Source organism: Azolla caroliniana, unplaced genomic scaffold (genome assembly GCF_043228905.1).
Source record: "Azolla caroliniana isolate FFs.n. ecotype wild unplaced genomic scaffold, voAzoCaro1.0.p SCAF_13, whole genome shotgun sequence".
NCBI classification, from domain to species: Eukaryota; Viridiplantae; Streptophyta; class Polypodiopsida; order Salviniales; family Salviniaceae; genus Azolla; species Azolla caroliniana.
Genome location: NW_028230448.1, coordinates 17,418,900 through 17,433,533, shown reverse-complemented (window position 1 = coordinate 17,433,533; position 14,634 = coordinate 17,418,900). Strand labels below are relative to the sequence as shown.

Here is a 14,634-nt window from a genome sequence, read left to right as displayed (position 1 = left end):
TTCTAATACAATTATATAAATTGATACAACTCTTAACGAGTGCTTGCTTTATAAGTTAGTATCAAAAGGATAAACACATGGATTCAACAAGTTTGTATTAAGACATGCTTTTGTCTTGGACAATTTGCAGACGTGCATTTATTACCCTAATAGTGAAACACATCGTCAAAATCAATACAGCATCCTAAAAATCCGTAAGCATAGCCCCCATCATGATATGGAACTCTTGAATACATAGGATAATTATATGTTTGTATTGTTGAACCACACAGATAGAATCAATTGACTACTCCAAATAATATCCATCAACAAGGAGTGCAAAGGTTTTAAATCCCAACTTGGGAAGGCCATGCCATGGGAAATTTTAATTGGAACATGGTTTTTACAAAAGAAACTGTGATACAGAAGCAGCACACCAGACAAATAAAATAGCCGATTGGAATGGTTGGATATATATATTTGCTGTTAAAATCTACACTGGTATTTAAACATTCCAACTTTTTATAACGATCTCTTCTTTTCTTCCACATTCAAAGCACATGTTAAATTAATATACAAATGCATGCATGTACGGGATGGTTCCGTATACACAAGACGAGCACCATCCCAACTATATGCAAAAATTGTCTCTAACAAGTGACTCTCAATATTCTCCAGTTCGCGACGTCCAATATATCAAACCACTGCATTCTTGAAAAGAGACAAATATATGAAACCTCCAGATAATCTTTTATGCAAGCAAAATCATGAAAAACACTTGTTTCAAACTTGCCTATTGACGAGAATACTCCCTAAGTTTTCAAAACCTACCAGAATACCATTTCGTAGTTGTAACTTCGTTATACAGAGAAATATTCATAAGCTAGTGTTTTGAAAAGATGAGGGTATATTCATAAATATCCAAAAGTTAGCAGTCGAAAATAGAAACTTGCCTTGCCAGAATGGATACACATTGTAGTATACCGGCTACCCCGGTCCAAGTGGATGCTGCAGTATCAACCAGTGCATCTTGAATGAGCAATCCAACAGATCCCGCAAGCGACACAAAGGAGATTACATAGGCCAGAAATAGCCATGTCCTTGTCCTATGAAAATTTCCAATTTTAATAGAAGACAGATAAAAGAAAGCAAATTCTATAGCATGATTATGTGCATCGACCTTATCCAGACATTCATGACCAACACAAACATACACACACACACACACACACACACACACACACACACACACATATATATATATAGATGTAGATATAGATATAGATATGGATACATATAGAGAGAGAGAGAGCGAGAGAGAGTGAACAGATTGTGGTTAAAAGGTTAAATAGTATACCTGCAACCTTCACCATCATCATATGGAGAGTAATCTTGGATCTCATCCCTCCGAACACAATTGAACATCAGTGCTGCAAACGAAGCAAAAATCCCTAGCAAAACACCAAAGAAAATCTCTTGATATGAAGAAAAAGTAGAAGAACAATGCATGAGCTCTGACAGAACGATGGTGTTTTTATGCCAGAAGATATTTCTCATCATTTTCGTAAACACAAGAGGTATGTTCTTTCATTGTACAAACTGCTGGTTGTTGCCAAATGCAATAATAATAATAATAAGCAAAACAAGAACTGAGAAAGGTAATATGCTAAGATGATTTTTTCTCTTTACACCACTTAGTTGGGAGTTCAATTCTGGCCCTCAATTGCCATAAATGGCAGTCAGACACAATACAAGAGAAGAAAAACATATCTAGACATGACTTCATTGATATACCCTCATTTGCCAAGATAGAAACTTTTTCTCTCCCGAAAACATTGTGTTACGATCAAAGAGGATTTATAACACACAGCAAACCCAAGTTATTCAAGAGGGATCAAATTAATAATGGACTGAAACCCTGAGATTATTCACAACAAGTGATGGGCAACTATTAAAGATTTGGTTCTAACTCGTCCATTTAACATAATTAAAGAAAATTAATTAAACCAAAGTGCTATAGGCATACAATATGAACTAATTCTATAGCTAATTTTAATGGGTTAATGGTTGGATAGTCGGGAAACCGGTTTGTCCTAGGATTTGGAACAAACCCATAAGGATAAGACACATGGGAACATGTGGCGGTGTGGAAGCCTTAGGTTTTGAGCTATGTAAAGGGGACTAGCTACTTCCTTCATTGTGGCATCTTGAGACACTGTCGAGACTCTATTGGTGAGGCTAAGCTTTCTTAGGATCGGTTATCATAACAACCAAGGTATAACATAATGCTCAGTGCATAATTTGGGCATCTTTAACATTCGCTAATGGTGTTATTAGGAGTTAATCAAGGCTTGATCAGAAAATGTTTAGGTCTTGTAACATTGTGCTAATGATGTAATTATGAGCCGATCATTTGAGTAGACATTGGAGGGTTAGGTTCCTAATCTTGTACTTTGCATCACAGATTGTATTAATGCTGAGCACATGAATAAGAGATTGAGAGAAAAATGAATTAAGGGTGTTTAACCAAACCAACCAACCCCCGTGCAACGGACATGAGACTAATGGAAAATCCACAAGATTGGGCCTATCCTTAGCCTTGTTCAGCTTCTAATTGTGTCATTCGCACACTATTAACAAGGCTTGAATATCCACCAATTTGGACCTTGGGCCTATCCTTAGCCTTGTTCAGCTTCTAATTGTGTCATTCGCACACTATTAACAAGGCTTGAATATCCACCAATTTGGACCTATTTCCTATAGCCTCATTCCTCTTCTGATCACACATTATATCAAATCATCAATAAGGAAAATGTTATGGGGCACAAATATCTGCTGATCAGGCATGTTCTAAGGCTTTAGTCTACTCCCCATAGTATCGATAACAAAATATTTTCAACTATGCTCTAAGAAGCACTGGTGGGTCAACAGCAAGATTTTTCAGTATGTCATGATCTTAAAATCCATGACGGAGGATCATAGAAAGAAATTGCCTCAATATCATGCTCTTAAACTGATTCCCAGATTTACATTATAACTATTAGTATTATTAGAGAGAATTCTATAGTGGATAATTTGCAAGATTGATTTTAGTATCTCATGCTCTTAACAACCAACATGGGTCATGATCAAGATCTTGAAAACATGTCATTTGCATTAATAAAGAATTAAAGAATATTAAGCTTTTCATATGAAAACAAAGAACACAAAATAGAAATTTGAAGTATTTGACAAAGAAAATATCCAAAGCCAAAATAAAAATAATAAAATAGATCAAATATATATAGTTTTGATGGGCCATGATCTAACAATTTACGGTGGATTATAGAAGATTTGACTATGGTATGCCCTTGTTTCATGACAATAAGGGTACATAAATCTGAAACAAAAGGAAGAGAAAGAAAAATAACAGAGAAGGAGAAAAATATTTGTTATTGTTTCTCTCTATTTAGTTCAAATACTTACCTGGTAAGTAGTGAAGAAAAGAAACAGAGGAAGAGCTACAAGCCACTGCATCCACCCAGAACCACCATCCCGCTCCAAAGAAAGCCCCAGAGAGGCCAGGGCCAAAGATGCACCATAGCTCAGACCACTCCATCGACAGGGATGCAATTGCAGAACAAACAGACAATCCTCCTCTCTATTGTTCCTCTGTCTCTGAAACAAACACACAAAGAGAGAGAGAGAGAGAGAGAGAGAGAGAGAAGTAAATAAGTCAGAAGAAGAAGAAGAAAGAGAGATTGCTTCTGAATTTTATGCATATTATATCGCATACCCTTGGAGGCTTTTCTTTTATTTGTCGAAGAATGCCCCTGGGCTCCTCGGGATACTGATCCTGTAGTTCTCTTTCTCTGAAAGAGAGAGAGAAGTAAATAAGTCGGAAGAAGAAGAAAGAGAGATTGCTTCTGAATTTTATGTATACTATATCGCATACCCTTGGAGGTTTTTCTTTTATTTGTCGGAGAATGCCCCTGGTATATTATATTGCATACCCTTGGAGGTTTTTTCTTTTATTTGTCGGAGAATGCTCCTGGGCTCCTCGGGATACTGATCTTGTAGTTCTCTAAGAGAGAGAAGTAAATAAGTCAGAAGAAGGACAAAGAGAGATTGCTTCTTAATTTTATGTATATTATATCGCATACCCTTGGAGGTTTTTCTTTTATTTGTTGGATTGGCCACTCTTTGATCCTCTAGGGCATAAGTAATCGGGCCCCAAATACTTGGGGTTTGGCTCATTGGAATACTTGGGCTTCGGCCTATTTGGCATTCTTAGCCGTATTGAGGGAAAAGTGTTGTTTTCTAAAGCATATGTTGTGCATCGTTGGGATCGGTTTAATTGATTGTTGTAATCGTATATGATGTGGAAAATGAAGATTCAATGCCAATATATGAAGTTACAAAGCACAATATGTCCCTTTGTGCGGCATCATTGGGATCAATTTAGTTTATTGTCATAATCATATATGATGTGAAAAGTGAAGATTCAATGCCTATATATGAGTTTACAAACCACAATATATCCCTTGTGCATCGTTGGGATCAATTTAGTTGATTGTCATAATCATATATGATGCGAAAAACGAAAATCCAATCCCTATATATGGGGTTCCACAACACAATTTATCCTCCTGTTGATGTTCCTCGTTCAAATAAATTTATCATTATAAGTGCTTACTAACCTATCAAACCCAAAAAAAACTCTTAAAACTTTTTGACCTCACCTTCACAACCTAGTTCATTCTATTTCCCTTCTTCATGTAACTAGGGAAGTACCATATTATCTAGCTATTGAAAAGATTGATATGCAAAAACGGTTATATTCATTTCAAAACATTGTCTACTGATACTATCTAGCTACATATTCATAGTGTATTAAATCTTTAAGATACTCATTTTCTAGATCTCACTTTTCATGTCAGTGGAGCCATTTGTGAAAACAGGGCAGTTGAATCCCCTTTTTGTAATTTGTTGCTTACTATATGTCCCTTAGCAAAAGAAGAAACTACAACATTTCTAGAGCTTTGTATATTGATCGAACCCTAGATCTACGTCCACACCATAACTATCCAAAATCTAGCAATCTAGGTAATCATGTCCATCAATTAATGGGCCCGTATCCAGCCAAATTCACCACACTACTATGAGGCTACACAACTTCACGTAAAAGGTTGCCACTTTTGTTAACCATCATGTCCAATGGAGAAAATGGATAAAGCATTGTAAAGCATGGTCATTGCTCACATACATGTTCATTGTAAAAGGTGTTTCATGTTTCTAGTTTAACACCATGTATAATCTTTGCTTCTCAAATTTACTCTTCAAAAGGTTGTCTCTCTATTATGTATAATAATGATTTGCTACTTTCATTTTGCCATTGCATGAATGAAAAGAAACAAAAAACAAGAAAACAATGTTTACGTCCCTCAAAAACACACTATAATCACAACTCCACGGCTTCACTCAACCAAATAGACATTTGGGTGTTAATTTTAAGAAAGTTTTTCTTGAATTTTGAAATGTTGTTTAAATCACTTGTTTTGCTCTATAATCCTCTTTTTCAGCACTATGTAATAATGGCACTCACGATCTTGTTACGAAAATTTCAGTCCAATCCATACCGGTGAAACTGATGTTTCTACCATTGAATCCATTTCAAGCTCCCAAAATTTATGTCTCCACTTGATGAATCCATTTTGATGTTTGCAATTTGTGTCTCTATCAATAAATACTTTTAGGGTTTTTCCCTATATGCCACGAGCAAAATAGGTATTCCTAGCCCCAGATTACCATAGGTGTTAGAGCTAAGAAGCAAGCCCATCCATGAAACTTTGTTGTGTATCATGTGATGCATGCTGATCACATCTTGACAATATTTCAAATGCCCAAGAATATCTATAACACAACTATAACCTTCCATGCTACTTTTAATGTTTGTCAATTTTGAAATTTGCAATTTGTGTCTCTATCAATAAATACTTTTAGAGTTTCCCTATACATATGTCACGAGCAAAACAAGTGTTTTCGAGCCCCAGATTTTGGTAGGTATTAGAACTAGAAAGCAATCCCATCCATGAAACTTTGTTGGCTATGATCAGTATTATGTGAAGCATGCTGATCACTTCTTGAAGATACTTGGACTGCCCAAGACTATCTATAACACAATATAACGTTCCACATTACTTGTAATGTTTCCCTATACATCATGAGCAAAGCATGTGTTTCCTAACCCCAGATTACCATAGGTGTTCGAGCTAGAAAGCAAGCCCATCCATGAAACATTGTTGGGTGTGATCGGCATTGTGTGAAGCAAGTTGGTCGCTTCTTGAAGATACCCTAAACGCCCAAGACTATCTACTACACAACTATAATGTTCCACACTACCACTAGATTGGTCATTAGAATTTCCATAAATATGCTGAAAATATGTATGGTTCATCACATCCGATATGCCTGCATGGCTACATGTAGAGAGAATGCTCGTGAACACTTCATTGTTCATCTTTATCCCCTCATCTTGCATTGCTCGAAGATTTTTGCCTAATAAATCGAAGGATCCATATAATGCACATCCTGATAACATCATCCCCCATGAAGCAGTATCTCTACTATGCAGACATGCAAAGATTTTGGTTGCCTCAAGTATACCTCCACATTTGCAATACATATCTATTAGGCTATTATTTATGGCCTGATCTTGCTCAATACCACTTATCACGATTTTCCCATGTATATGTTTTCCTTGCATTATGGCCCCTATGTGACCACATGCTTTCAATATACTTAAAAATGTAACCTTATCTGGCTGAGTACCCTCTTTCAACATCTCATTGAAGCATGAAAGGGCAAGAAGATCACATCCATTCTCGACAGTGGCTGTGATTATGATGCCCCATGAAATTTCATTATGGCTCGGCATTCCTTGGAAGATATTAAATGCTTCAGGTAAGCATCCACACTTACTGTACACATCCATTAAAGTGTTTCCTACCATTAAATCTATCTCAAGACTCCTCTCGATCATTTCAGCATGGATTGTTCGACTTTGTTTAATGCCTTTTATGCTCTTAAAAGCTTTAAGCATCAAAATGTATGTGGCTATTGTTGGTTCCAATCCTAGTTTTTTCATATATTTATAGATCTCCATGACTTGCTCTACATCCCCATCTCGTGCATACCCACCAATTATAGCATTACATGACACTTCAGTTGGGTTTGGTAACTGATCGAATAGTCTACGTGCTTCTATAAGACCCCCACACTTTGCATACATGTCTACAAGGGTATTTATTAGTACCACATCTGACACTATTCCAAATTGGACAATAAGATCGTGAATCATTTGACCATGCCGAAGCGATTCCAGGCCTTCACATGCTTTCAACGCACAAAGGAACACCACTTTGTCCGGTTTGACACCATCGGTAAGCATCTTCTTGAACAAGCCAAGAGCAACAAGCCCATGTTCATGTTGTGCATATCCAGCGATGATTACACACCACGATATGATGTCTCGATCAGGAACAGAAATGAATACTTTATACGCATCATCGAGGCTCCCGGCATTGCGGGCATACATGTCAATGAGGGTGTTAGCAACCTTTGAATCCATTTGTTCGTTATTTTCAATTAGAAGCGCATGTATCTGCATACCATAGCTAATAGCTCCAGTGACTCTACATGCTTTAAACACTGAGAAATACCCAACTTTGGTTGGCTTGACACCCTCTCTGAGCATTTTCTCAAACAACCCTATGGCACGAAGGCCATCAGATTTCCCCACCAATCCTGAGATCGCTGTCTCCCATGAGACGACATCTCGGCAAGATAAAGTCTCAAAGACTTGCAAGCCCTCATCTATCCGATCGAACATCATATACATATCTATGAGAGCGCTTCCGACAGCCTCTGAAGAATCATGGCCACCAGTCATCACCACATTATGCATGATCATGGCCCTATGCAAATCTTTAACAAGGCCACATGCCTTGAAATAGCATGTAAGCACATACTTGTCTGGGCGTATTCCTTGACTGGACATATGATCGAAGAACATGAGGGCAGAGTGCCCATCACCGAGCTTCGTAGATGCAGACATGATGGCATGCCAGGTGTGCACTGTCCTACATGGCAGGACACTGAAGACATGGTGAGCTTCACAGAAGCTTCCACATGATGCCAAACTCCTGATGAGATGGTCACCATAGAAGGAAACTGAATCAAACCCTGTTTTGACAATGAGAGAATAAGCTTCCCTGGTGGAGCCTAGGTTCTTTGTTTTGGTGCAGTCCTTTAGAAGAGAGAGGATGAGGCCTCTGGTGTAAGGGTTCTTCCTCTGCATCAATCAATCATCCAAAACCTTGAGGCATGGCTTCCACCTTCAGAGATGGGCACATAACATATATGCATTTACAGGTTCCATTCAAAATCTAACTAGGTTTTCACTGAATCCCGGAGATGACACCAATTGAATGGCAAGGGTTGAGCACATGACATCTGCCATGGATTCTCAATAATGAAACATGGATTCCCCCAGAAGTTTTGAAACAATCTGTATGCTATGCAATTGCCATGCTTCCCACCCACAATCCATTTAATTTTGGCCTATGCATACATACTGATACAGACACATTTATAAAACTTTATGCTAAATGTTTAGACATTACACTGCAACAAGGGACCCATGTCTTCAACTGTGTGAAGAAACCGAATTAATGGATGAGAAATCCTTGATCAAACTATATTAATGCATAGCTAGCTAGAAATACCCATTGACACATTTTGGATCAATGACTAAACACCGCCATTGTATATCTTTTCAAGGATTGTGGAGCCATGGAATATATCGCCATCACCCATTCAATTAGTTAGAGAACTCGTTCAGGGGGGATTGCATTGAAATGTAGGTACCATCCGTCAAAAATGCAAGCAGTGCATCGCATTTGGGTTAGTGTTGCCCATTTTTTCGAGACTTTTAACGTTATGTTTTTCATTGAAATTTGTTTGATGTTAATGCCCCCTTCTATTGTAGTTTCAAGAGATAACATGATCTGAATCTCGAGGCTCAAATTCTCTCGAAGCATTGTCGAGAGTCTTTTTGGGCAAGTCCAATGCAAGTTGAACACCTAGGAGGGCTCCCCTCAAATTGTGTCTCACTCACTCTATTGGTATTAAGATATTACTCTCTATAGTGTATTCCAGTGTTATCACCAAGATACTACTTACTACTTGGGTCTTCTTGATAACTTTATCTGTGTCTACCCTTTTATTGGTGAGATGGGGGAGAGCCGGTGTTAGCCACTATTAGTTAATGACATATAACCTATATATTCGAGCAATCTTTAATCGTACTCTATGACTTAATCACATTCACACGATTAATGCCAAAATTAAACACGTGAGAAATTACCATGTTTGATGATGCTCCTTAGAGAATGAAGACACATGAATTCACCAACATGGTTTAGCTTCCAGTAATCATCTTAAAGAATCACGAACTGAGTTAGATAAAAAGGTATAGCTTAGAGCTAAATATTAGGAATATGATTAAGAGAGAACAAAATGTTTAAGCTTGAGCCCTAGCCCTATGAGTATAATGAGAAAGAAACCCAACAAAAGGATTATAGTTATTTAACATTATTATAATTATGTATCTTTCTGATTTGGGAGGGTATAAAGATTTATAGATATTAACTTTATACCCTTTTGCAATGTGTAGCTCATTCTCTTTATTGTCCTACATCTCCAAGGGGTCACTGAGACCATAGCATAGGAGGTGAAATGTTTGGCAAATGCTTAACACTCTCCCTCCTTAGAAATAATTTTCTTGAAAAGAGTGGTGATATTTTGAACATTTCTTGTTCAGAAGCTTTGGAGTATAAAATATACATATGGACAAACTATACAAGTGTCAAAAATTAACTTCGCTATATCTAGTTCAAACTTACACATACTTATGGCGGAACTATGGGACTTGACTCACAATGCCTTTCACATGAAACAACAAAGAACTAATCACTCACTTTGCGAGCCTAGGGAAGAATTGTTGGAGTTTTGAACAACGAGATGATGGATGAACATAAGGATAGGAATCTAGCAAAGATTGAGTGGTTAACTAGTCAAGAAAACAAGAGAGTATCCTTGATTGTAGCACAGAGAAAAGAGATTAAAAAGCCACATATACATATATATACATATATGTATATATATATAAAGTTTTTTTTTCCCAAAAAAAAACACTACATCGCATTAGTTAGCAAACAAAGTACATCATAGACCACCAAAATTTCAGCAACCCTCACTCTGGCCTTCTCACCAAAGTGGTCATAGTCCCCACCTCATTTTCAACAAAAGTATCCCAACAACTCCTATAACCTAGTAATTAACTTGTACCATATCTATACATATTTACAGCACCCAGTCACTAATGGAAGCCATTGGCAGAAACAGCCATCAGGGTGCTTGGTAGTTCCATTCAGACCTTGATGATGATCTGCCCACCATAGGAGAACTACCCCATTTCAGCAAGAACTTTGACCGAGCTCTTTCAGCTACATTAGATTCCCCATGAATCAAGTCGTACCGTCCCCACAATCAAGATACCAGCTCGATCTAGATATTTAACAACACCTCACCGCTAGGGAGCTTTTGCTAATGAAAAACAAACTTACCACACCTGGTCCAACTGTGCCAGACCAATAAACAAGACACCATCATCCATATCGCTTCACAAAAATTTGAGTTAGTGCCAGGTCAAACTCCAGCACGTTGAAATACCTTGCCACCCTGCACTATAAATCCATGACCGTGGGGGTTTAACTGTTCAGCCCAGCCTTCCCCTGTTAACTTCAGCCCTTGTAAGGACCCCCATACAACTCTCCCATTCACACCGCATGCTACCACTATCCTAAGACTTCTATCCCAAATGCTAATAGCCTCTCTGAAATTCCAAAAGCAGTGAGGGATTGATTCCAAAGGGTGTCCACATATCTTGCAACCAGCCTCACCACCACGACACCTCAGCCACTCTCCCATTGGTATCGCTTTATGACTAAGAAACCACAACCAAAGCTTTATTTTTTCTAGCATATCGAACGCCCATAGTCTCCTCCAAAACTACTTCAACAAGTCATCAGATATTCCTTTATCCCTCCAACTATTGGGAGTTAGAGCAGCGCCCATTGATTTGGAGCCAATGATTTGCCTTCCTAGCTTAGTACTGTACTCGAAAAACCTTTCCAGTTTGTCTGTTCCCGGTTTCTATCACCACACCTCTAGTGGATCCCAATCCAAATCAGATATGGGCTTGTTGTCAACTATCCAAAGTTTACAATCAGTTTCAAGCTTCCTTGGGTCCGGGTTTACTTGCCACTTCTTACCTTCCAACACTACCAACCACTGGCCATTGTCTGACAAAGCACTTAGGTTGCCCCACAAACGATACTCATTCGATGGGCACCTGCCACGGATAATTTGTGCATCACCCTCACCTACAAAACCACCCAAACCAGACCCCCTCTTCTTCATTCGGCCTAGCTAGACCATCAACAACCTTATCTATCAAACGGGTCACCTTTTCCAGCCTGCCAGTAAACCTAGTATTACCAACCAAACCCTCCCTTCTCTTCCTTTTGAAAACTTCCTAGTCTCTTACTGAATTAACATTGTACCCTAACATTTGCCCCCATGGCAAGTATTTTTTCTGCCCAACATCATATCGTCATCACTTCTAATCCTGGGGTTCCAAAATAGTGGTTGTCATAGTTGTTCCTCCATCGTTTTTGGCTACATTAACACCAACCCCTCTTAAACTTGACCAGACCCTCATTATGGTGCGGGCTACCCTATCCTCCATGTTAGTCAGTTCTTTTGACTTTAGGCCTAGATTGAATAACCACCACTTCTTTGCCTTCCAAGGGCTGCCGTTCCTCAGACACCACAGTTCAGCTCTGTTCCTAAGAAGCAACTTCCACAATTCTGGTCCATGTTGGAGACTTCACACCATGAGCTTACCAAGTAAAGCCTTACTTTGGTGAATCAAATCCACCAGCCCAAGTCCACCCTGATTTTTCTCCTTGATCAATCATCAAACAACTCCAGGCCACTTTAGCTGACGTTGTCTCATGGTCTCTACCCGACCAAAGGAACCCTCTCACCATTGCTTTAATGTTTTTGATGCAATATTTGTCTAACATCCATCATGCCAACGAGTGCCACATGGTGGCCAACAAAATGTGGTTTACCACAACCACTCTACCTGCAAGGGAAAGCTTTACTAATGCCCATAACCGAAGCTTTTTTCCAATTTTATCTTTCACTTGCTCAAGCTGGTGATTTTTCTGAATCTCAACTCCCACCAAAAAGCCCAAATATTTAACAACCATTCCATTAGGGACCCATTGAAAATCAGCATTAGGGTTCCAAAGCGGCCATGGGTTTGGACTTACCCAAAACCCTCTACTTTTGTTCGAGTTAATTTTCCCACCTCATGCTTTACAAAACAACTCAATCCATTTTTCGGCCTGTTGTAAATTAGTATCATTGCCTTGCAGATAGAGCATAGTGTCATCTGCATACATGGATTCCAACAAGTCCTTGCAAGCATGTGGGACAACTAATCCCCGTATTCCTGCATCCAGTCTATTAAAAAAAAAAAGCCTCCGAAATAAATAAATAAAGATAGGGGGCCAACGGGCAACCCTGCCTGACAAACCTACATAATGGAATTGATGGGCCCCGATGCCCTAACACCAACACCCTACTCAAGCTTCCTTTGTAAAGGGCCAATGCACCTGATATCCATTTTGAAGGTAGTCCTAATCGCTCCATGTCTTTGTCTTAAAAAGGCCATTGTACTCTGTCATATGCCTTCTCGAAGTCAAGCATGAGACATACAATATGTTGATTGATTTTCTTTGCCAAGGAAATCACCTCCCAAAAGGTCAACACATTTTCAATTATACATCTATTATCATAATCCTGTTTGTCCAACATTAATTAGCGCATGCAAGTGAGGTTTGATCCTCTTTGCCAGAACATTAGCAAAAATCTTATAAATTGTGTTGAGCAACGTAATCAGTCTCCATTGCCTCACATCCGTTATACCATGTACCGTAGGAATTAGAAATATCAACCCCTCTTTAAAATGCTCAAGTAAGCACCCAACATCCCATGCCTCATTTAGACCAGCAACCAGATCAACCTTAATCACTTCCCAAAAAATTTCAAAAAAAACTTTTGATAATCCGTCGACACCTGGGCAAGACGTGCTACATATACTTGCCAAAGTGTCTGACACCTCCTCTTCCAAGAGTGGCCCTAACAACTTAACTTGTGCAACCTCTGAAATTCTTGGTTGCATTCCCTCCAGTACAAGTTCTGCCAATGAAGGCTGTTCAAGGAGACTATAACTATATGAGAGTAGCCCACTATAATAAGTTGTGACTGCCTCCATGATCTCCGATACATCCTCTGACAATGAACCATCCTCCTTAATCAGCTTAGGATTGTAGCTACCATTTGTTCTCGGTTTTTTATACTTAAAAAATTGTTGGTTCACCTTGTCCCCGTTCATGTTCCACCATGCTGCTGAACTCCTGAATACCATCTTATTTCTAGACACAATCAACCGTTGTAGTGTTTCTTTAGCAGCCTCAAGACCTGATCTCGACCATTGACGCTTGGGATTTTGCTAAAGCATTCTTTGGGCAGCCGCTATCGATCCTCTTAATCTCACCTCTCTTTCCTTAGACCTCACAATTCTATTTTTAGTCACTTCATGCAAATATATTGAAGTTTCAATAATCTTTCCCCGAAGATTATCCAGTGCACCACAACCAACTGGATTATTTTCCCATATACTCCTTATCTTCCTTCCCACCTCCACATCCTCAAAAAGTTTACTGCTAATCCTCAAGTTGCAGTCCCTTTTTTTCCTCCTCTGATTGACCAACATAATATTAACCAGCATATGATCAGAGTAAGTCAAGCCTGCGATGATTTCAACATTGCTGCCATATTTTTTCAGTTCTGAGCTTATGTATATTCTGTCTATGCGAGACATACAAAAGCCATTTATATTACAACCTGCTCTTGAGAAGCTTAGCGAGCTCCAAGGCTTTTTTAGTACATACCAAGAATCTTTCACACCCATTCTGCCCATCAACAAATCCCATGCAACTAACTTGGACCCCTGCACCACCATATGCATGCCCCCCACCTTGTCCTATGTGTTCAAAGTCATGGTAAAATCCCTTGTGAGGATCCACGCATCTACAATCGGCAGGCTAGTGGCCAATTGCCTCCAAAAAAGGGCCCGCATCGCTAACGGATTGGGCGCGTACACATTTATTATTCTAATGATACATTGTTGCCATCTGACAGTCACATAGATGGCACGTCCCTCCACTATGGTGCCCTCGCCCACAACAATAATATCCGAATTATTCTTGATAGATGTACAAACACCCCCTTTTCTACCATGCTCACCCTAAGTTGGGAACCAAAAAGTATGCCAAGCAATACTCAAGATTCTATTCGTACTCAAATGGTGCTCTTGCAAGAGAAAAATGTATGGGATCCCCTTAAAGCTTGGGGATTTGAACTCTTGACGGAGGTTCTTCCTCTCCATCATGCATTTGTTGCCGCCTAGCCCTTGTA

At 39.0% G+C, this 14,634-nt stretch overlaps 2 protein-coding genes across 2 annotated transcripts; both read right to left on the bottom strand.

Annotated features, from left to right (window-relative positions):
• Positions 1 to 328: 328 nt before the first annotated feature.
• On the bottom strand, positions 329 to 3,678 carry LOC147856445 (transmembrane 50A-like protein). The gene is made up of 4 exons (XM_087329871.1): positions 3,445 to 3,678; positions 1,337 to 1,430; positions 933 to 1,085; positions 329 to 683 (listed from the first exon to the last, which is right to left on the bottom strand). The coding sequence occupies exons 1-4, from the start codon at positions 3,575 to 3,577 to the stop codon at positions 644 to 646; spliced, it is 420 nt and encodes a 139-aa protein (XP_087185997.1). The 5' UTR covers positions 3,578 to 3,678; the 3' UTR covers positions 329 to 643.
• A 1,791-nt stretch (positions 3,679 to 5,469) lies between these two features.
• Positions 5,470 to 8,486, bottom strand: LOC147856444 (pentatricopeptide repeat-containing protein At3g03580-like). Its single transcript, XM_087329852.1, has one exon. It carries the CDS (start codon positions 8,315 to 8,317, stop codon positions 6,173 to 6,175), a length of 2,145 nt encoding a protein of 714 aa, XP_087185978.1. The 5' UTR covers positions 8,318 to 8,486; the 3' UTR covers positions 5,470 to 6,172.
• Positions 8,487 to 14,634: the final 6,148 nt, after the last annotated feature.

Coding starts and splice junctions, on each gene's coding strand:
- LOC147856444 (XM_087329852.1), bottom strand. CDS start 8,317: ATGCAGAGGAAGAACCCTTACACCAGAGGCCTCATCCTCTCTCTTCTA.
- LOC147856445 (XM_087329871.1), bottom strand. CDS start 3,577: ATGGAGTGGTCTGAGCTATGGTGCATCTTTGGCCCTGGCCTCTCTGGG. Junction 1,431..3,444: donor TTTTCTTCACTACTTACCAG/GTAAGTATTTGA, acceptor GTGTTTTGCTAG/GGATTTTTGCTTCGTTTGCA. Junction 1,086..1,336: donor GATGATGGTGAAGGTTGCAG/GTATACTATTTA, acceptor AAATTTTCATAG/GACAAGGACATGGCTATTTC.